Here is a 24,634-nt window from a genome sequence, read left to right on the forward strand (position 1 = left end):
ATTACTAATTAATATGTAGCCAGGTCCTAATAACTCTGAATCAAAGATTATACAGTAACTGGAGAAGCAGCTGCTAAAAATACTATAATGATCTGTGAAATCTACTTGTGGACAACTTGATTAAACAATCAATCCTGATCAACGTCAGCTAATAAATACCACTAAGTCAGTATTATAAGTATTATTACATCATTAGTTACCGTTAATGCAGTACCTCATACAGAGTTGAACTTCTATATTTAATGAGGCATATAGGAAAAGTGACAAGTGACTAGCCTGCAGCCTAATTTGAAGAGCCTAGTGCTATTCTAGTTCTATTCTAGTGCTAGTTTTTTTCTTATTATTCAATTAATGTCTGAAAAGGAGCTTTATCTGAGAATATCTGTTATATCAGTGCCTAAAATTATTTCCAAGGTTGTGTCATAGCTGAAGAGCATCTTTTCAGAAAAATGTGAATTATTGTGTTGTCCTTATAAATAAATAAATGAAATTCACAATAGTGTCACCTGAGTTGATGATGTGTGAAATGGACCTTTTAGTGAAATGTAGATAGTGACATTATAGAGTTCACATTTGTTTTACTTGGTCTTTTAAGGTTAGTACAAAAAATGTATTTTAGAACAGTAAATACAAATAAAACTTTAGGTCTGTGTGCAATCCTTGCACTTCACATTGTGATGGGTTGAAATTAACACAATGATATTCACAAAGAAAATGGTAAATAGCAAAAATCTCAAGGGCCATTAACTGAATTGATGAACCAGTCAGAATTTAAAACTTTGGCACTACAGCATATATGTTGTCTGGGTTGGAGTCATGTGGGTGAGCAGTGCATGGATGAATAGTAAAAGTAGAGCATAAATGCTTTAGTATATTGTTGACACTGACATCCCTGTTTCTCTCGGCTTTCAACCTCTTTCCTTGTCATATCACTGCCTGTCTATTGCGTCCTGCCACCTGTGTATCAGTAGCCCATGCTGTGTAGCTGGTTCTTCTTGTCAGCTTTCCCCTGCAGGGCTGCAGGAAGCAGCGGCAGATTCAGATCCTCCACCCGACGCTGGAGAGATGATCGTAACTGAACTGAGTTCCTCTTGGTTACGTTCACCCCTCCTCCTGCTATCCCTCTCTCGGCTCCTCCTCCTGCTGCAGGCACATCTCTTCTCTTCCCCCTCTCCTGCCTGAGGCTCTTGATGACCAAAGTATGATGCCTCTGCAAGGGGAAGATGGGAGGTTTAGACCCATTCACCAGGAGTCCTGAAGGTCCAGGTCGGGTCAACCCTACCCACGTCATCTTCTTGCCCCGTACATCTTTTAGCCCCATGTTGCGCAGGCGTGGCAGGGGGGCAGACGGTGACTTTTGTGAGGTCCCCATGGTCCCCAGATGGTCTCTGTCTGCAGTGTGGGGGGGGTGTTTATCAGTCTCTCGGAGCATCCTGGGAGAGATACCATTCTTTTCTGAGGAATAAAACGCCTGCAGCTTCTCCAGTCGCTCACTGACGCTCAGGTGATGAGAATGGTTGTCTTTCTGGCAGTTGTCATGGAAGCAGTCTAACGTGGGTTCGGCTGCCCCGTCCGACTGTGCTGTCCTGTGCAGGTGTGTGTGTCGGACTGGTCTCGATGTGCTGCTATCTCCAGTTGGCTCAGTGGGTAACAGGGCTTGGCAGGGGGTGCAATCAGAGAGTTGAGATGCAGAGCTTTTAGGAGGAGAAAGGTGGACGAGTTCCCTGTCTCCAAACACTGACACTGTAACACACAAACAGACACAGTACATCACAAACCACACTGTGGATGTGTGCAGCTTTGTTTCTACAGGTGTGATAAACTCCTACCCTCAGGAAAGAGCGTCTCTTTCTCCAAGGAGACAGCAATCTCCTCAGCGCCCCCATCCTCTGCAGACACGGGGGCAGGGGAGGGAAGGTGAAGAGGTAAAGAAGGAGAAGCAGAGTGAAGAATCTGGGGTAGAGATGGAGCAGGGGGATGGTTCTCATTGTCCTCTCTGTGGTCCTTTCTGTACAGGTCTTCAGTCTTCCTTCTGTTGCTCTGACATTCAGTTGCTTGTTGAGTCCTCAGAGGCCTGCTGGACTCCTTAGAGCTTTTTTCAATGGTCGGTTCATTCTAAAAACAAGTAGTGATTGGTTGGTGGGAGGCCCAAGAATAATTTCTTACCAGCATATGGTGGTAAGAAAGTCATTTCATATCCCAATTTCCTCTGTTTGGAATAATTTACACAATCAAACAAGGCAACAACATCTGCTTCAGCACATGAAGACTACTGTCTGCCCTAATCTTCATTCTTCCATCAATCAGTGGAACATAATGTAATAACTATTCAAATTCACACAACACACCCTGGCACTAAACAGGAGAGTATACAGAGTTCACCCAGCCTGCTAGGATTTGTGTTCAGAGGACAATGTATGTCCAAACAGATTTCATGGCATTAGATCAAATATAAAATTTAATGAGATATTTCAGTGTGGACCAATCAAATAACAATGTATATAACACATTGCACGATTAATAAAAAAAACTACAGCACCCAGCTGTTAGAGGAAATTACTGACTTACCAAATGTGACCAACAAACAAATAAGATGCAAAGAGCCACAGGTAGTGTAGGGAAAGCAGCAAAGACATACAAACTAACTCACTGATGGTTTGGTCTTTTCATTTGATGGGATGACAATAAGAAACATGTAGATCAATTTGAATAATACCTTAACATATCTGCTCTTTTTCTAAATTCTTGTTTATTATGTTATTGGCAATGTCAGTCTCACCTGTTCCTGAGTCTTTGATTCAGTGTGATTCCTCCCTTTCCATGTATACTTGATGGGGAGACTCCAGTCAATGATTTCCAACTTCTGCTAAATAATCATTTTAGCTGTTAAAACTTTACTTTAAATTACTACATATTTTTAAAACTAATTTATAGATACTTTGCTGATATTTCATTATGTGCAGGCGTGTGTGTGTGTGTGTGTGCAAAGGAGGTGTGAACCTTGCTGGCTTTGGCTCCTTTCTGGCTCCTGCTGAGTCTTGTGACCAGCAGGTGGTAGGAGGCCATGATGGCGGAGGGTCGGTTGGTGGTGAGTGTGGGTATGATTTCAGAGAGGGAGTATCCCAGTGTCTCTGTCATGTATGCAAGCACAGATGAATTGAGATCTTCTGAACACAACCTGGAAAATATCAAGTGACACAATGAGAAATATACTCGGTCTTTTGTAAGAAAAAGTAAGAGAAGGATTTTGGTTGTGAACAGACCAGGCTCCGGGACAGTTCTCACTTCATTCATATAGGTTCCAGAAAACATTATTACCACCAGGGGAACCATACATGATTGCATTTCCACACAGCATAAAGTGATAAAAGCCTTTTAGTTGTCTTTTAATATACAAAGCTGTTACAGTACTGACCACAAAAATGTTTATTTTGTTAGATAGCATGCGGTGCTCTCCTTTATTTGTAATGTTTGTAATATAGCAAGTTTAAATATATAGAAGGGGTTTTTCAAGAATAACTCTGAAGTTAACTCTGTGTTTGATTTGTGTGTGTAGGCACTATGTTGAAGTGTATTCACACAGATGTCTACCTGTTTTTATGAGCGAGTGTGTGCAGTTGTTTCTTGGCATATCCCTCATTGATCCAGCTCTCCTCCATCGCAGCTCTGACACTGGGTCTCTTGGATGGGTCTGGCTCCAGGAGGGACAGCACAAATGACACCGCACCTGCCCCAGCAACACAGACGTAGTAATGCAATGTCTGTTTGGCCACATAGACTTACAAGCAGCAAGATATATGATCATATCATGAAAGTCAAAGCCAACCACAGCTGATGAGAGGTGCCTGCTTTCCTCCAGACATAACGTTTAGAACTGAGGCCAAACAGTTCAATCTTGGTTTCATCAGACCAGAGGATCTTGTTCTGTTCTGAATGCACTGTAGGTACAACCCACAGAAAATGATCAACTGACCGCAGTCCCCCTGAGCACCCAATAACAGACAGACACTAACTGGTGAACACAGTGGAGCGTGTTATCAGATAAAGACCCAGATGTTTCTATTAGGAGCTGATGGAAATCAAAAGTAGGGGGGAATGTTGGACTTATATTTCTAGGGTGGTCAGAATCACAACTTTGAATAATTACTTATGTTCCTCCACATAGGTTGGATTTGCAAATAGGTAAAATACATGTTTTTTAACAACTCAACAAAAGACGACAACATAACAGTGCTGTATTCATGGCCTGTGTCTTCTTCCTCTGGGTTTAACTTAAATTGGACTGCTATAGTCAACTTAGCACTTAGTAGCTCAAGTCATTGCATATTTAAAGAGCTGATATCTGTACAAAATAGTTAGCAATCATGATGGATTGGATTTTCTGTATGTTTGTATTCTTCTTGCCTGACCAAATGAATCTAAAGAGAAGAAATCATGTTGCTCAGCCGCTCCAGGCTGGTGTCCCTCACTGTGACTTCACTGTAGCAGACAAGATTTCCCTGAACCAGCTCAGCCTGACACCCTACAACAGCCAAGTGGGGTTGAAAGTTTGACTCCAGATGGGGATTCCTGATAAGCTCCACAGTCTGGAGGATCAGATAGCTTTAAACAGAATGACTTCCACATTGACAGACACTGACAGACAGAGCTGCTAGTTTCTGCACAACGTTTTGATTTTTATCTGTAACCTGTGCAAAAATATTTTTGTAGACACTTGTTTATTTGCTTGCGCAGTGATAAATACATGTTGGACAGTAAACAGCAGGATACATGAACAATGAATATAAATAAAAATTGCTATTATAGAAGGTAAAGCTGTTTACAGTGTGTGTGAGTAGTATTTCAAAAGTTTGTGGAAAAAAATCAAACATCTCCATACAGACGTTAATGTAGATGTCTCAGATGCCTGTCTGTGGCAGAGATACAGCTACTAATCTGATCTTGTCACAGTTTGAAAACCAGACTGAGTTTCCCCACAGTAACAGGAGATGTGTTTGTTTGGGGTGACATGGCGCCATGACAGAGTGTAATGCAGTGACTATGTGTGAGAAAGAGACCAAAATGAAGTGGAGAAAAACTTGATTAAGCTCGGTACAGAACAAGCAAAAGTAAAAAAAAAATAAATGAAACAACATTCATTTCTCTATATGTGGTCTGTAAAAAGAAAGCTGTTTGCAATGAGTTATTTCTAACACATGTACACACACATGAAATGCTGAAATGTGGATCTACCTTCACTGACGTCACTGGGGATGCTACTGATCTCGCCATTAACCATTTTCTGGTGCAGCTGTTTGATGTTGAAAGGCTCAACAGTGAAGGGCAGAGTCCCCGTCAGCATGGCGAACATGCTCACTCCCCTGCACACACAAATACAGCAGAAAACACATACACAGAAATGCATTCTGTTATTACTTTTAAACAGCAAATATCACCACAGAAAATTGACTTTCTCACATATTCACTCTGACGGCCAGACAGCCTGCTCAGCAGGCGCACTGAGACTTTATCACTTACACAGACCACACGTCCACTTTGGGCCCATACTTCCTGTGAGCGAGCAGCTCAGGGGCCGCGTAGGCAGGACTTCCACACTGGGTGGTGAGAAGCTCCAGGGCTAAGGAGTCAGCCTTCAGTGTGTTACTCAGGCCAAAGTCTGTGTGAAACATCATCATTTTCTCAGTGTCTTACTGCACATTTACAGATGAGAGATTCTCTAATGTCCGGCAGGTTCTGCAATATCCTGAATTGTTCGACAATTTGCGTCAGTCAGATAAGTGGCGAAAGCAGGAATGTCAACATACCTACAATCTTAATGTTGTTATGTTCATCCAGGAGGAAGTTTTCAATCTTTAAATCTCTATGGAAGAAAAAAAGGAAAGTTGTTAGAGCAGAAGGGAAAACTGTGGTTCACTGTGACATTTTCATAGGTTTGTCTTTCATCCTACAAAAAAAATACTTTTTGTCACAAATAGAGCTTTAGAATAATTTACTTGACAGACTCAAAGGTGGCTCCAGCAAATGTATTTTGTCATACTAAGCTTTATCTTTGTATTTAAGGACAACAAGATGAGATGGGACCAGGTTGGGAATAAATAAACAAAGGAAAAACCCAGATAAATTTAGGTTTGGTCAGAACTCAGGCTTCTAAAACACTGTTGAAAAATATTTAGGTGGAAATTTAGCAATAATTTGAGGAATTACTTTTCTCTGGATTTGGAAACTCCTACACCCATCTTGACTTTCTTCCTCTTCCCTTCTTGGCTTACTTAATATCCCCTACCAAAGTTATGTCTCTGTTTTCACCTGGAAAAGTTGTCTCACTCCCCTGAAAGCACCACCCTCACCACCAACCACACCGCCGGCTCTAAAACCACCAACCTAAATGAAAATCTGCGGTTAGAAGAGAGAGATCCCCTATAAACTATAGTCTGGGAGTCAGCCATGTTCCTTTCATCTGCCTTCATCTAACCAACAGACACTCTGGGTCCCAAAAATCCAGAGAACGCCCGCTCACACAACTCATGGAAAGTTCAAGGAAGGAGAGAAAGGAAGAGAAAGAGGGGAAAAAAGCAAGAAACAGCAAGAGCAGACATTGTCATAAAGAAGAAAATGTATGTAGTAAAACTGAATGTGGGTGGCAGGATGTGCGTTTAAGTGTAAATTTTCCATTTATTTCCAGTTTAATCATCTCTGTGTGGAACTGTGGTGAAGAGAGTGCAACTTAGTGTATGCATATGTGTGTGTGTGTGTCTGTGAGCACATGGGTGTGTGTGTGTGTGTGTCTGTGCGACAGAAAGAGGTGCGATTGAAGGGTTGAGAGTGACATCGTTGAGGGACTTCATTAGAGAGGAAGTCCATGATGTTGTGATGATGTGTGAATCATGGCGCCGGCGCAGCATGATGAGGTCATTGCCTGGTAATCACATTCCCACCTTTCATGGAGCCAAGATCTTAAGCTAAAACCCAGAGCTGTGTATGGTGTGTGTGATTGCAGTGTAAGTGTGTGTCTGTGTGGGTGTGTGTGTCTGTGAGTTCTGGATCTCTAACAGCTATAAATACTAAAATGCCAGTAAAATAACACTCAGCTCCCACACTGCACTGTGCCATACACCACCTTTCTTCCTTCTCTGTAGGCTGTTAATGCCCTGCAAACTGCCCTGTGTGTGCATGTGTGTGTTCACAAGTTCACCATGCAACAAGTAGCTGCTGCTTGTGGATAGGTACTTTAGGTATTTTTAATCTTTGGGCTTGATTAAACCAAGATAAAAACTTGCTTAGGAAAAAAAAACTAAACAATCTGCAGGCAGCATATAGAAAATTCCCCTTTGAATGAAGCTACATAGAGGAAAACAGAAATTAGAAGGGTCTTAATACTAAGTAAATGGCAGAGGTCTCTAATATATGTATTAGATCTTTTGTCCATGCTCCACGTGTGTGTCTGTAGTGTCACCTGTGCACAATGCCGTGTTTGTGCAGGTGCTCCACTGCAGAGAGGATCTGTCGGATGTAGCGCCGCACCTCCCTCTCCTCCAGCCGCTTCTGCTCACAGATCCTGTCCATCAGGTCTCCTCCAGCACAGAGCTCCATGGCCATGTAGTAGCTGTTCTCAGTCTCCAGTGTCTGATGCATAAGATTATGTGAACAGACGTAATGTTGTAAGAATCCGTCATCACTTTATTTGCTCCATACAGTATCTGCATTTCTGATGGTTTGTACGTGAGTGGTGACGTGTAAAGACAAACACGTTTCTCCTCTTACTTCCAACAGGACGACAATATGAGGATGTCGAACCATCTGATGGATTCGAGGTTCTCTCTTCATGTTCTTCAGCACGTATGAGTCCTGCCGTGCTTTCCTCTTGTCAATCACCTTTATGGCCACCTGGACACACACAAACAACCACACACATATACAGCTATAATGGGTTTGACTTTAATATACAAGAAATAAGTTCGATGACCTTAATTTCCTCATTTCTCAAAATCAAAAATCTGCTAAGAAAGGTTGTTTGGTAGTCTACTAGTTCAATTACTCCATACTAAACCCTTAATATTCTCTTAAAAGGTAGCCAAACCTAAGGAATTAGCAGAAAGAAATATTATAAATTACAACAAAAAGTTGTTACAATACAACAAAATCAGAAAACACTCCCTTGGTAATTGTACAAAAAATGTCATGGTATTATCAAACAATGAGTCAACATTTATTATGCTTATTGCTCTCAGTGCTGGGAGTTTTAAGTCTTTGGAAGATGACTTTGGCAACTGTTTATGTTCTCTTATTTATTTCCTCTAGATGATGATGGTGGTGGGAAGAAAACAGAAGTGCTTGTTGGCAGAATCTAGCTGGCCTCAGATAACTAATCACATAAACACTTGGATGTGATGACAGTAAATTGTTAGCAGAGTCAAGAGGGCTCAGTCCATTTCCATTTGATAGTGCATGAATATTGTGTGTGAAGCGGTGTGCTATCATTGGATTCAGAATAATAAGGAAAGAAGAAGCAATCCCAACAGTGTGTATTTGCAGAGTGTACCACCATAGGTCATGTAGCATACCTGTACAGGGTAACAAGAGTTAAGAGGAACCGCCAGAGATGAGCTATGGTACCCAGGTTAAGAAGACATGAGCTGAGGTCAGGGACTCATAAATTTACACACTTGCACACATACTTCACCTCCATTGTACAAGAAGCGCACATCAATACTAGATTTTTCTTAACTGCATAACACACATAACAGAAATCCTTGATGAAACTTTGCAGCATTTCCATTTTCTGCACCTGTGCTGTAACAGCTAACTATATTTAAAATAGACCTTCAGACCTACTGAACAGAAATATACTCATAAGATAAATAAATAAACGCTGTTCCTGTATAATCTTAAAGAGTGTTATGAAATGAAGTAATTACAGATGAACCTGACTAAGATTTTGTTCATGTACACACAAACAAAAATAATGGCAGGTCACTACCTTCTTCAAATTCAAGTGGGTATAATTATCAGGCACAGGTTGTAACCGTGTAATCATAATCTCATGTGTCTGTGTGATCTTTTCTCTTGTCACTATGCCACCTCTCCAGTCTGAGGTGTGTTACTTAATGTTTTCTCACTCTAATTCCCAAATCAGGGAGAAAGCACTGACCTTTTCCCCCGTGTCGATGTGTAGCCCCTCCATCACTTTGGCAAACGAGCCCCTGTTGATCATTTTTCCCACCAGGTAGGATCCCACTCGTTTGGAGTGGGGAAAGCTCCGCAGCAGCTCTCTGGAGACCTTCAGAGAAAGGAGAGGCAGACGCTCACGACCCACAACCGAGGCTTCCCACTGGGATGCTCCAGATTGTCCTTCTCCATCTCCCTCTGCCACCATGTCCTCCGGAGCAGGTTTTACTGCTGCAGCTGGCATCCCGGAGTTGGCCCGCACCCCATGTGTCCACCTCCCACACTCTTAGTCAAATCCAAGAACTGGACTGTCCACATAGAACACACATACTAACACACGCAGATACACACAAACACACAGTAGATGGTTTGTTTGACTTGAAGGAGGCAGAATGCTGCTAAAAATAGAAGCAGGTTGAAACCTGTCTTCAGGAGCAAGTGCGTGTCCTCAGCCACTGTTAGTGGAACTCTGAGGTATATCCTTTATCCCAGTATGTCTGATCCTCTTTTCGTCTTTGTTTATTTTCCCTTTCAATGGCCAAAGGTGCCTCAAAAATGTCTCTCTCTCTCAGTCCAACTGAGCAGCACTTAACACTGGCTTCTCTCTCTGCTCTAACTCCGTCTCTCTCTGCCAGTTAGTGGATGATTAACCGTTGTGATCTTAGGTCAGCTCCAGTGATGAGGAGGACATTCTACACCGTAATTACCCCCCTTTGCACACACTAAGGTGCACACAGACACTGACAGTTACACAGTAACCATTCAAACTCTTTTCCTTTACACCCTTGGCTTCCCATTGAAATTCTACTTTATACTTCAGTATTTCAGTTTCTGGCACAATGACATAACCTTTGTCACTGTGAGATGCAGGAGATGAGAATATTGATAATAACCTCAAGTCTGTTTGCTAAATATGAAACTACAACCAGCAACCAGTTAGCATAGCTTAGCTTAAAGAATGAAAATAACAACTTGTAATAGAAGTTTTTTTTTTTTAAAGAAACACACATGTTAACTAATGAGCTTTAAAGCTTGTGGTAAGTGAATTTTATTACATTAGGACAGAGCTATGCTATTTGTTTCCAATATTTATTATAATCTTATATTTTCTAAGTGTATAATGCAAAATGTCCAACTGTTCTTTTAAATCATTGCTGGTCAGGATTTGATAAAATGCCTTTTTATAAGCACATCTATACTTTTGTTACAAAACTAGTTTTGAATTTGTTTTTCTGGCCTATTTCAGTAATGTGCTAAACCCTTCTTAAATATTATTACTGTTACTATTATTGGCGTCTGCAAGGTAATAATTAGAGGCAGCAGCAGCTCAGTGTCCATGCAGCAGGTCAGAAACCTTCTGGATTTGTATGAAATCTGGTTCAAAGTCAATTGTGCCTTTCATGTTTTTATATGATAATACAAGTAAAAACCAAATTTGAATTGGAGATTTTTTAATCATATGGACTCTATTGGCAAAAGGTATCAGAGCCACAGAGGCCTGTGTTATGACAGTCGTGATCAATGGAAAACACCAGTGAGGTTTTGCACTGATGAGTGATGACTAGCAAGTCTGTCTGCTTCTCTGGCACAGCATGTATTAAAATGCATATTGTGTGTGTGTGTGTGTGAGGGTGTGTGTGTGTGTGTGTGTGTGTGCGTGTGCGTGTGCGTGTGCCCATCGGGGTCAGATTGCAGTGCGTTGCTGCTCATTTCTTCCTCACTCTGCTGATGAAAGGCAGAATAGAGCCTCATATCCACCATGTAACCCAATGCACTCAAACATACACACAGCGTTTAACTGAGCGACAGCATTTGCCAAGTGAAGCTTCTAGAATTACCTTATTTTGTTTTCAAACATAGTGATACTGTATAATTTGATTTGGCATTCAGAGCAAACAGTTGCAGCAGCCATGGCAGTCTACAATGCCTTTTTTACACACTCAGGCACCGTTGAACTTGGTGTAATCACAATCAAAACACTTTGTCGACCATTTTTCTTCATCTAGGCGTCCATGCCAACATTTAAAAATTCTTTTTCAGATAAAATCAGCAAAACTGACCAACTCAGGTCAAAACTGTTTTAGCTGTAATAAAAAACGACACACATAAATATAAAACACACCCATTCTGTACACTGGTGTCAACAGTTTTTCCAGAATATTCTGAAATGAGCCGCAAAACACAGGAGCAGCCTACCATTAGTGGTTTCACATCAGTAGGATCCAAAATGCTGTGAAAACACCAACCAAACCCCTTTAAGAAAATCATGAATTTTCTTTCACAAGTCAAATCTCATTCTTCATGCGTGTGTGTGAGATTGTATAGTAGGAACGCTACAGTTGGTAAACAGGTCTGAAGGCCCTGATGTGTAAGGGAGGAGGTGTTAACACACCCTGCCTAATACCAGGGAAGCGTGTCCAGCTGTGTCTGCACTGGATGAACACAGAGGATGAAAGGAATAAAGAAAGAGAGTAAGAAAGCGTCACAGAGGGAGCAAGCAGTGTGCTGCTCCTGTAACTAAGAAAGTGATAGATGAAGGACAGGACGTGAGTGAGAGCGGCAGGATGAGTGAGAAGGAGTGAAACTAAGCTTTACAACTGCAATACAAATGTGAATTAATAAGACCTCAAGAGGATTTTTATATAACTTTGGCCTTGCCATGCTTAAATGTTTCGCAGAGGTTTTTCTGTGTGTGTGTGTGTGTGTGTGTGTGTGTGTGTGTGTGTGTGTTACCATGGTTCACAAAAGGTCATTTTCACTGCCAGAGACCACAGGCTATTTGTGTGTGTGTGTGTCTGTGTGTGACTTTTTTGCATACTAGTACTGTTTCTAAAAGCACTGTGATGTTGTGCATAGCTTTGGAGATTGTGTCTTTGAATCTAGACATGTGCATACATGAGCTTCATTTACATGCCTTACAGTACAATTATGCTTATATACATATTCGTGTGTGTGTGCGTGTGTGTGTGTGTGTGTGTTGCGTTGGTGCAGAGGAATGCTGGCTTGCCTGTAGGACTTGGCAAGCTCTTTGGCGGTCACATTAAATGAGAAGAGAAAACCCCCTTTTGCTTCCTGCCTGTAATAAATGGATCCCCAGCAACCATTAAGGCATATTTTAACACCAAATAACTCCACAAAACCACACTAGACCAGGCACAGTCGGCCCCCACCCTCTCACCATCGCTCACTCTCTCTGTCTCCTTGCTCTTTTTTTGTGTGTGTTTCTCCATCTACTCGGTTGTTTCTATACAAAAAACAACAAGAAGCTAAATGTTAAAATAAGATCTTTTTAGTGATGTACTTGACAAAGATCTGAGTGTTTCCCCTAATTGAAATGTTTCAGTGTTGACATTTTAACTTGAGAAAAATGCAAGTATAAATTTTCAAACATGCATCCAACAAATTGTTTTTATGCAGACTCCTAGTCTGTGTTTCGCTGTAGTTACTTTCAGAATAAATAAAATCAGTGTAACAATTTTCACATAAGGACACACAGATATTGTGTAGGGCTGAATCCTGAAAAAGCGGTGAGAAAAGAGTGATTACTGGTACAGTTCTGATGAGCTTTTTTAGGTTTAAAAGAAAAACATAATATAGTTAAGGACATGACAGAGAATAATGGTGAACAATGGAACAAGTTCAAGGTAATTGCTGCAAAAATAGTTTATAATAAGTGTATAAAGTTACATAAATATTATTCTGCATTTTTGCCAAATCATATAGTTTCCCTGGGGTTATGAAAGCGTATGCTCTGCAGCCCAGTATCAGAGAGGGAGGGAGTTAGGGACCCCTGCTTTAATGGAACTGAGTGAAAATGTATATAGCTCTTTTATGCTGCCTTTACATTAATCTGACAGCAGTTTCATATGATGATCTCAGGTCTGAATAAGCACCCTCCTCATTTAAACATTAAAGTCACAGTAGAAATCTCTCTAGGCTCAAACTACCAATATTAAGACACAGAACGTTTGTCTTCAATTGTTGTCCAGGAACGTCATATTATTTTAAATAAAACACTTTCACATGGCCTGGTTTTAAACCTGCAATATGGCAAATCTGTGGTTTGTTCCCATTGGCACATCTATGATAGAAATCAGACATTCAAGGCTCAGACATTGGCATAATATAATACACTATTGTATCGTCCAACTGAGACAAACATTAGCATAAAGTGGTTCTGACTTGTTATGTTTGGGTTCCAGAGCTGCTGTCCCTGTCTGCCCTCCAGTGGACATAATAGCCCGATGCAAGGACATTGAGATCTGATTACACAACTAAAGGAATGTATCAGCCGATGGGGGAGAAAGGGTTGTTATATTTCTCTTCCTACCTTCTCTGCTCTCTCTTTCCTCTAGTGCGTCTTTGGAAAACCCTAATTTCTCTAGATTCACAACATGAACATGAACAAAAATGATCCCTCAGGCAAGAAGGTCAGCATCAGTCCCAGATCAGAAATGCCCCTTTCAACCCTAATTCAACGTCACAAAGAGAAAATCACACAGATCATTTATGTCATTTGAGAGATGAGGTAGAAATATCAACTCATGCATTTACTGTGCACTTGTCTCACTAATAAACTGCAAAGAGTCAACTTCCTCTCTTTCTTTGCAAAATCTTATCCTCTCCACCTGCAAACATAACCCACAGCTGACTGAAACAAGTGTGTGACACGTTAACACTCGCTCCAGTAGGGTTGTTGTTGTTGTCAAAGGGGATCTGAGGAAATGTAGGAAATAATTAACTGAAGTCAACAATGCAGCTTGAGGGAAAGTGACTCACTTCATCATGAAATAACTCCTACAATGTGGTGAACAGCATGAAGGGATGCATGGATGGACTTGTGGAAGTATTACAAAGTAGAGGGAAAAAACAGATAATCACAAAAACAGCATAAAAGGAGTGCGAATGCCCATATGCTTTACATTAAGTGATTCAAAAAGAATGTTTTTATTTATTTATTTATTTATGTTTGCTTTTAACTAGCTTTCTTATTAGCAAGGACAACAGGGAGAGGCCTGGGGGGGCGGAGGGGGCTTGTTGGCTGTGGCAGGAGCCCCCTTGACATGTCATCATCTATCAGTAAACACCACTCATCACTTCACCATGTCATCATCAATCAGTTCAGTGTAGTTTGCTTAGCGTGTCATTACTCAACAGCTGCACGTTGCTGCAGTGTAAACGTCTCATGTCCTGTGGTCTCTGCATCAGTGATAAAGATTCTCCGTGGTTTCCAAACAGACAAACGCTGCATTTTAAGATTTAAGTCATGGATCTTTCATGTGAAAGCAGACTGCAGAAATAAAAAAAAATAAATAAATAAAAAAAACACTGCTGCCCACAGAAACATTTCAATAAGATCAGATTGCTTCAGCACTGAATTTAACCAGAAATGGTGCTGAATTACCTCTCTAAACAGTTAGGGGAAGTGTGTTTTGTGAAAAGTGTATGTGCCAAGAAAAACTGAAATGAAGACAGGGCAGAAAAATTAAATAACATTAGTAGCATGCTTTGATTTAACGCTGTCTTGAATCCTTAACTCAAGTCTACACAAAGACTGTGTTTAAATATTTAAGTATTGAAATATCAACTAAATGTGTCTGCACCGTCACTTTTCCAACATTTCAAATGCAAAGGGCCTGTGGTTAAAACTTGCCGTCCAGAAGACACACATTTTCACATTTCGGTCTATAAATTGTTTGACTGTAAAGTTTGATTTGCATCAGGGGTAAAACTGAAACTGAACATTTTAAGGAGGTGTTGTCCATTTCATCTAGCTATCTGACTATTGGTGTAGAGCTCTGGACTACAGGTTGACTTTTAAGTGTTGCTGGCTGTAAATTCCTTTTCTGCTCTCTTAAGGTTCACTGTGTGTAGACTATTATAAATGAAACCCATGCACAGACACACACAATACATATCCATAAAAAATGTCTTTCCCAGAGACTAAGTCCATCACACGCTGCTAATCCCACACAATCCTGACCAAGCCTGAAATTGGAGTTTGTGTCATGGGTGGTTAAGAGGTTTTCTGCTGTCAACAAAACACTGACAGGAGAGAGACCAAGAGAAAGTGAGAGAGTGAGAGGTCTGAGAAAAATACAGAAAAGGAAAGGATAAAAAAAAGAGCCCACCCCTTTGAGCAGAGAGACTGAAAATGGAGCAGTGCACCAGCAAAAAGTGCACTCCCACTGTCGCTAATGTGGACCGTGTGTGCCGGTGCCTGAGTGCATATGTGTGCCCTTGTGTGTGCCTGTGCAAATGTGCGTTTGTGTGTGTGCATGTGTGCGCTGGAGCTGCCTGCTGCGCCGCTCCCAAATTGAAATGTGAAAGAAATGTGTTGGAAGGTGATGACAAGAGTGAAGTGAACCAGTCATTTCCTGAAGGCCCAGGCCAGATGTGTCGCACACAGAGCCTCAGAAATCTGCAGCACATTTCTGTTTAATAACAAGGATATTTAACCAGGGGAGGCGGGAAGTCAGGGGGCAGGAACTGAGCGTGTGTGTGTGTTTTCTTGCATGTGTGCTTACCTGTGTGCACAAACGTATGCATGTTTGCTGGGGAAGTGTGCGCTGAGAGTGCGTATGTGTTTTGAGGATGGATGAGATGTGTGGTTTAATTACTTTAATTGGAGTTTTTCAGACTGCAGAAACTGATGGAAGGACGACAGAGAAAGAAGCCTGACAGACTGATGGCCACGCCTCCAATCACCACTCAGGACACACAAACGCACACGTGCACTGGATCGACTCCATACTGTACTCAGCTACTGACCACAATGCCCACCACTTCCTCCAGGAGCAAGCCCTGGTGCCTAGAATAACAAAGAAAATATTCAGCTCTATACCGTCTGAGGTCTTTTCCAACCCATCTGTTCTCATATACACATGATCCATGGATTAGAACTTAAAAATACAATCAGATCCTTTCCCACTGATCCTTTTACCAGTTAAATTAAGTTTTTATAAGAAACTTTATTTATCACATAATGTGAAAAGAAATAATGCCAGAGTGGTGCAGATTTGGCTACAGTCAGAATGTGTCTTAAGTGGGCAGATGGTATAGTAGGATGGGACTTTGTTGCTACTAAAAAGTCTTGAAAGCGCAGTGAAACAATAATTCTCTAAGGAGAGGGAAAACACACAAAATACCCAGATGATCATTTGCTGCTTTTATTGTCTCATTTTCATTCCATCCTTTTATAACTGCATATATAAACAGCCACATGACAGACTGCTGGTATTTGTGATTTAAACATTTTAACAGCCTTGCACTAAGCACACTACATGTTACACTCTGAAGCTGCTATGCTGGAAAATCCTTATAAGCATCAACAGGCAACATCAACATAAATCCAGCTCTGTGTATTAAGATATAGTAGCTTTCTAAATGATTGATCACTGTGAACAATAGACAGTATATGATGGCGTCTTAACCTGACTTGACATGACACACAGCCCCCTAACCCTCAGTGTACCCCGCACAGACTAAAATACCAAGCTGGCGTTTTCAGATGTACAGACAGACACTGCACGAACTCTGTGCTTGCATGCATTTGCCTTGCTGGATGATGTTGCTTCAAATTGCAGCAACAGTTGAGGCTGGTTCAGCTTTTTGGCCAGACAACCCTGCAATGTTTTTCTGGAGGCCCTGTGCTGGCATCCCCACTGATGGACTTTCAAGCAGGGCTACTGTCGGTCTGAGCGCAGTCTCACAAATATAGCAAATAACTCAGGCTGCGCAAAAAAGGCCTGAATCAGTAGTTAAAGGATAAAAGCTAAAACTGAGATGCATGGCACTAGCCTGATGGTCTAGCCTGATTTTTGCTTCCTGGAGCCAGATTGGCAATCCACAACCTTAAAATCTAACTGAATCTGGCAGCCATATATGGGCATCACATTTAATCTTGGGTTGCCAGAACGCAGTCATGTGCTCTGACACTCAGGATCAACACAACTTGAGTTGGTTTGTGTTGTCACCTGGTGTCTGTGAATGTCAAATTTCCTAACCAAGGAATCAGTTCCACAATCATCTGCGAGGAGAACGGCATGAACAGCTTCATTGTGCTGCTGCAGTTTGTTTGGGCAGGAGGAAGCTGCTATTTACACAAAAGGTGTTGGACCAGCACACATGGAATTGCTTTGGCTTGTGCTTGTCTGTATGAGTTTGTAATGACAGGGTGTTTAGCTGTGTAAGCCTGTGTGTGCGTATGTGTGTGAACATAATCGCCCATGATATACAACATTATGACTGTGTCTTAATAGCGGTGTGCTAAGAACAGCCATTAATGCTGCTTGTAAAATATTTCCAACACCACGCCATACACTCCCTTCAAATCCACCTCCATCTTCCTCTCTCACTCTCTAGCTCCCTCCACCTCGCTCTGCCTCTCTCTCTTACACTCACCTCATTTGAGGGAGAGTTTATTTAACAAGTTAAAAACAATTCTCAGAATATCCCCAACTGAGTGACCAGGCTTCTGTTTCCTCTCTCATTCTTCCTCCTCATTCTCTGTCTCTCTCTGGCTTTATTTTTTCCTCTCCTCTCCCAAACTAACCTGTACAATGTTGTCAGAACTGCTGCAGAATGAAGTGCTAAGTGTTGCTTTTTATGGGGAGGAAACAGACTGGAACAGCGGGTGTGTGTTTTCTGATGCCTTGTAGACACACACACACACACACACACACACACACACACACACACGCACACACCCGCACGCACGCACGCACACACACACACACACACACACACACACGCACGCACACACATTCAGAACACCTTAGAGTGAATATATTAGGAATTACAACCTGTTCACTGATGAGACAGCCATGAAGCTTTTGCTTAGTACCCTACATCATTAGTGTTTGTGTGTGTGTGTGTGTGTGTGTGTTTAGTGAGCATGTGTTTATGTGTGTTTTTAGGGTTGACAATGCCATTAAGGCACCTCAGTGAAAATCTGTTCTCAATTGTTGTGGTGATTTCTGCTGTTTTAATTTAGACAGTAAAGGAGTTGCCAGCTCTACCCGCCATGATGTCGTGACTTAGCAATGTTGATGCTGTTCCCATGCACACAAACCTTGCACATTTCACACACATACACACACACACTTTGTTTTATGTATTGTGTCCATAAAAGCTCAGCTCATAATTTGTTTTCCAAAATCATGATGTGTCATGAGTGAGAAGTCTTTGTTTAAAGGGTGTGAATAATGTGCAGAAAATTACTCAAACTTTCTTTCAAAGCATTGTAAACAGAACCCGATGCCCTGTTCACTCGCTTTTAAACCTGACCATTTTATACTGCAAGTGAACTCATGCCAGCAGAGCATATAGGGACAATAAAATATAACGAAAAGACCAAGGCAACATTTAAAAACTGCAGCAATCTAAAGAAGATTATGAAATAAAAAAGAAAAGAACAGAAAAATAACTTGCTATTGACATGATAATTAAAAGTAAGAATGATTTAAAAAAGGACAATCATTTTGTCGTTTGCATTTTTGGAGCTAGATTTAATGATGGGGTGATGGATTAAATGATTAAATTCTGATGAATATTTGACCTGTGCAGTAGTCTTTTTTATTGCCAGTGTTTTTTCCAAATCATCTGCACACATGTATTTTTGTTATTTGAGTCATATGACCTCTATTCTGTGAGGGCTTGAATTCAGTACTGTTCTGGCTCCATCCCTCCCGCCCTGCCGGCCCTGTGCTGTCCCAGCTGACAGCTGGCTCTGAGCACCTCTGACTCTGCCTGAGGATGAGATAAGCTGAAACATGATTGGATGGAACTAAAACAATTCTTGAAGGGAAAGTGTGCGGTTACATGAGAGAAACAGAATACCACAAAGAGAATATCATAATACAATTAGAATAAAAGAGCTGGACAATCCACGTGTTATTAAATTTACTGAAGCTAAAGCAAATCAATAAAAAGCTTAACACAGGGAATTCATGGTTTCCAGCCCAAGTTTAAGGATGCAGGCTTTTTCTCTTTTTTCTCCTTTTGCTTTACTTTCAAATTGATTTTCATGGTCTAAAAAAGCTGCTCACAGATCATGTTGGAACATTAGCGCAGCATAATGGCAGTAATGGTTGTGCTGCTGGTGCTAGTGCAGCCATGAGGGAGGTCCTGGGATTGAAACGGAAACCAGATGGACGCTTGGATGGTACTGAGTTCCTTCACCTCAACCAACAGGAAATGGAATTATGGCCGATTATTCACGCTGCTCCCAGCTTCAAATCTCAGCTTACATGTCTAGAATGTCTTTGTTTTGACTTGCACAGGAAAATGTGCATGTATTTCTCTACGTGTGCCTGTGTGAACATGATTAGGTCTGTGTCTGTTAATGGGAGCTTAAAAAAGGCCTGTTCCTTTTCATTAATGTGTTAAAATGACCTGGCAAAAGTAGTTTGTGTTTGTGTGTGTTTAAGTGTAGCAGTGTAACTGTGTCTGTGTTAACTGGGTAATATGTGTGTGTTGAGACAGCATATAATTGTGTGCCTGTGTGTGTGCATCTATTAAGCATGTGTTATGTTGTTAATAGCACACCTCGTTGGCCAAGCAAAATGAGGTCGTTAAACTGGTGTACAACTGTGCTTGTGTACTCTGACTTAACAAAGACAGGCCTATATTTGTAAGTGTTGCAGTGTGTGTGTGTGCGTGTGTGTGTTTGGGTGTGAGTAATGCTTCAGGCTGTAGCAACCATTGCAGCATATTCTGGTTTAAGTTTATGGGTCAGTTTCTGATGGACCCACAGGTCAAGGTAGAGAATACATTTTCAAGAGTATTGATTTTACTCAGTTTGAGGGAAATCGGTCTTCATAAAGAGTTAAAACAGGCAGAAAATGATTTTTTGGCCACTGGAGGGCAGCAGGATGTGCTGTAAACACAACAGCAACATAAGCATTTATTTAAACTTCTGTTTCCACCAAGCTCCTGAGGCAAATAAATTCTGCCCCATGTTCACCATCTAGTCTCTACCATTTATCTATCTGGCATTTGGTGCTTGTTGGTTGTGTACACTGGGGTTAACAGAGCATTTTGATGAGAATATATGCTGCTGCATCTGGAAATAACCAAAACATTAAGGTTCTAGGGTGTAAAACCAAAACAATTAGCTGAAAGACATTAAAATCTCTGATGGCAACAGGAGAATTAGTTGATGATACTCTGTCAGTTAGTCACTAACAACCCTCAACAATCCTTTTCATATTACTGATTTGTTGTTAATATGTAGAAATTTTGATGGAAGCAGCTCTCACTGGGTCTGACGTGGAGGCTGCAGTAGCAGGTATTTGAAGGGTGGGGCTAGTTTCTCTGTCCTGCCTATCACCAGGAGCGCAGATAATGATGTGTTCACACAGCTGCAATCTCAGATGTGGCTGTTTTAGCAGCTCCTAACTCCACACCTCACAACGGGATACACTTTATTGCAACACGCACACATGCATGTGCACACACAGCACCCCTCCCAGTCATGCCTGGCACTTTGTAGTTTCTAACAGCTTCACTCTGGAATAATAAAAACTGAAACCAGGAACAAATCTAACCTGAATACCTTTGACGTGCTTCCATCATTCCTCTAATCTGGGAGGGATGTGGAAAAAAAGTCTATATTAGCAGTTTAACCAAGTCTAGTCTGTCTAGTAGAATAATGCAGAATAATGAGGAGACAAAGAGGAAAAAAAGAGCTATTGTACTTCAATAGTTAGAGCATCAAGAAGTGCAAGATCAACATAAGCCAGCTGAGTCTGAGTCAGGACCTATTTGGCCCAAGACTTGAAACTTGAGTTTAGCTATGCCCCATTAATATTTTTATTCAGCTATTTGAGGCTTAACCAATGTAACCTCAACAACCAATCACTCCATGGCCAGACAATGGCTAGACGACAAAGTGAATTCACATCATGGACCTTTACTTGCAAACAAAGTCTGGTGATCTTTGTCAGAATTTAGGCGAGCAGGTGGCATGGTTTTCCAAAACCTTTCTACACCACTGGAATTATGGCAAGCCATAAACATAAAAGGCTAAATTCCACTACTTCAGCTGCCCTTCAAGGTTACACTAAATCAACAACCTTCAAGCAAAATTATGGCATCTGAGGACAGAAAACCTAGACAAAAAATATACACATAAATAAGCACTGTAAACCAAGCCAGGCTGTTTTCATCAGTGGCAAGCATTAAGTGAAACATTATATTTACTTCTTTGGGGTTATATGAAAAGGTCTGAGGCAGATGCTACTAATTTTTAAAGTTCAGAATTTTTAAAGTTTAAAGTTCCACTTTTCAACAGTATCACTATGAATGTCAACTATGAACTGTACATGCACTTTAGGTGATTGCAAATGTCCATATTTATGACCCCTGTCAACATTTAGTGCCAGTGCAGGGCCATTTATGAAGCAAGGAAAGTGGGAGTGTCGAGAGTTGAGCTGATGGATGCATGTGTCAGACTTTTCTGAAGGAGACAAGTGTTCACATCCTGTCACTGTACACTTTCTTTTAGGTGTTACCACTGTCTTTTCTAACCTTGACCTGCTATTTCAATTGCCTAATCTATACTAAATTCATTTTTAATCTGCTATAGCTGCCGTGCACATGTACTGTAAAGAAAGAATTTTTGTGTCGATATATAGTTGTATCTTCTTAAACCAATTAAAGGACTAGTTCAACCAAACTTGATTTTGTATCAATTTACCTTTCTGTCTAAAAAGCAGAGACATAACTGGCCTTCATCCATCCATTATCTATACCTGCTTATTCATGTTTAGGGTCACAGGGATCTGCTGGAGCCTATCCCAGCTCTCTTTGGGTGAAAGGCAGGGGTCCACCCTGGACAGGTCACCAGTCCATCACAGGGCCACATAGAGACAAACAACCTCACACACTCACACTCACTCCTATGGGCAATTTAGAGTCACCAATCAACCATGTCAATCAAACATGTTTTTGGACCTGGAGAGAGCTCTAGTAGTCATACTTAGTCATACTTGGGCAAAAACTAGCCTCAGAATTTGACCATATCAAACCAGAAGTGACTAGATAACAGCAAACTGTCATTTCCACAGTGTAAATGAGTTGTATAAAGAGTTTGGTAACTCTGCAACCATTGCCCAATTGAAGGATGTTTTTTCCAAAAAAATTCTGAGCTCCGAGCAGGCTTCTTCTTACTTGATCAAAACAAATGCAATCATTTTTTAAGATGTGTGCCACATTAAGATGCTTTTGTTCCAAAGCTGCAATCATAAGTCAAAACATCTGTTAACGAAGGCGGATGGAGTTTGGCTTTAATTTCGTGCAATGTTAATGTCTGCCACTAATGAGTCGTACACCATGTGCACTAATGTCATATGTTAGCTTGGGTCTTTCCCGTGGTGCCTGCCTGTCCGTCTTCCAGTGCTAATGTGCTAATCTGCTGTTTAGTCCAACCAGATGGGTTTCTCACCGCACGCTGGGGCATGATGGGAGAAACGTGAGGGGTGGGGGCGGGAGGAAGTTACCTGCAGAGATCTCCCCTCATTAAAAATCCTTCTGTCGAAATTACACAACCCACACTCAGCCCCTTCCTCCCCTGTCAGCTCAACAATACCCAAAGTCTCTTCTTTCTATCTCACACACACACACACACACAGCTATTTACTTCTTTTCAGTTATTCGATTGAATCGGTCTAGAGCTAATGCCTGACAGTTAGCCTCAGTAGTCGTCATACTTTGGCATCCACTTCACAGGCCTGTTGGCATATGTGCTGCCTTCACATAAAACTAACACATTCCTTACCATAGATGAGAATAAAATAAGAGCTAGAGATGAAAGCAAGCAAGAACTGAAAGTTAGATTGATATATATGTGCAGAAACACAATATGTAACAGCAAGAGATGAAAAAGACACATAAAAACCCAATCAGGGAGACCACACATATTTCATCCATCGTTCTCGCACATGCTAACGCTCTCTTACCGATGTCCTGGGAATGTCTATTAAGTTCAAACCATCATGCGTGAGTGCATTCAACAAGTTAATTCAGACATAGAGCTAAAGGCAAGAAGGAAGAAGGACAGAGGAGGAAAGATGGTTTGAAAACCTTCTTTAGAGGGCAAGTAAGAGAAGCCTGATTAAAATTCTTATCCTTTGTTGCTCTTGTCTTTAAGTGAGTTGTTGACCAAAAAAAAAAAGTGAAGAAAGACGAGGCGAGAAAAGCGCATGGTAGCAGGTCTGCTCCAGTACAGACCATGTACCAATGGAAACTCTGCTTAAAACAACTCCACCGATTTTGTAGAGAAATCCCCTCGTATCGTGACAGAAAAAGAACTGCTGAAAACCTTCATATCAAATTTGAACTCCGGGAGGAAGAATGTGACCAAGGTTAACAGTGGCCGTCTCACACATACACATAGGCTCCATCTTTCATCGCAAGACAATGATCTCTTTTCCTGGACTGTCTACACACTCACACACACTCAAAACCAAAACCACGGGACTAAAAATGGGTCCTTGTCATAGTCTATTAGGAGTAAATTTGCTGTATCCACAGAGTTGTTTTTCTCTTTCCCATTTCAGCCCCTTTTTACCCTATTGTGATTGCTCACTGGATTTGGTCCATGTAGTATTTAAAAAGATTCAGCTCCTGTCATCAGTCACATTACAGTCTGATTAACAGATAACAACAAACCTGGATGTTTCTCATCATGTGACTTCTTCTCTGTCTTTGATGCATCCTGCTACTTTCACCCAAAACTACTGTCACACACAGCAGATGTGCAATCCTGCAAATAGGCCCATTCAAATGTCAGCTGTCACCTATTAAAGAGTGGAGTCTTCAACCTAATCAGTGGCACGCTCTACTGTACACAGCAAATATGAAATGACAACCAGAAATTAGTTAGCCTAACTCAGAGAACAGGAACTTACTGTACACAGCTTAGAAACTGCCACAAAACTCAACAGAAAACCACAAGGTATCATTTTTACACTTCATTTCTTGTAGAGATTAAACAAATGAGTATAATGTGTTTATACTGCAGAGGGATTTTGTTTCCATTGGACAAGATCAGAGTAGCTGTTTCCAGACTTTGTCCTAAGTCACTAACTGGCTCCTGGCAACAGCTTCATATTAAGCAGACATGACAGTGGTATCAACATTATTTCCAGTTTGTTGAAGGTTAGAGAAAGCGTATGGTCAGGGCAAATTAACTATGGCTAAGGTATTCTTAAGGTCTGACAACACTTGATTAAGGTCAAGGGGAAATTTGTGGTTATGGTTACAAAAAGTTAACACTAACCACTGAATGCAAACTGATCTCCAGCATGAAGTTTGGCTGCGCTTCACTGCACACCCATCCACCATCCCAACATCCACACCCTTGCTGTCTGCCATGCTAAGTTCGGTATAGGCCATGCTACTTCCTGCATGAGCAGTGAACATCACCACTGGATAGAAAATAGTGAATATAAATCAACATATCGAC

At 41.2% G+C, this 24,634-nt stretch overlaps 1 protein-coding gene across 2 annotated transcripts; it reads right to left on the minus strand.

The window, feature by feature from the left end:
* Positions 1–650: 650 nt before the first annotated feature.
* Positions 651–9,737, minus strand: LOC113137303 (hormonally up-regulated neu tumor-associated kinase homolog). 2 transcript variants are annotated; one of them, XM_026318857.1, is made up of 11 exons: positions 9,149–9,737; positions 7,762–7,884; positions 7,454–7,623; positions 5,805–5,860; positions 5,518–5,656; positions 5,233–5,360; positions 3,592–3,727; positions 3,001–3,178; positions 2,780–2,863; positions 1,830–2,115; positions 651–1,743 (listed from the first exon to the last, which is right to left on the minus strand). In XM_026318857.1, the coding sequence occupies exons 1-11, from the start codon at positions 9,407–9,409 to the stop codon at positions 965–967; spliced, it is 2,340 nt and encodes a 779-aa protein (XP_026174642.1). In that variant the 5' UTR covers positions 9,410–9,737; the 3' UTR covers positions 651–964. The 2 variants fall into 2 exon arrangements, with proteins under 2 accessions (XP_026174642.1, XP_026174641.1); XM_026318856.1 differs by having other exon boundaries at positions 2,780–2,866.
* Positions 9,738–24,634: the final 14,897 nt, after the last annotated feature.

This window comes from Mastacembelus armatus, chromosome 24 (assembly GCF_900324485.2).
Source record: "Mastacembelus armatus chromosome 24, fMasArm1.2, whole genome shotgun sequence".
Lineage (NCBI taxonomy): Eukaryota > Metazoa > Chordata > Actinopteri > Synbranchiformes > Mastacembelidae > Mastacembelus > Mastacembelus armatus.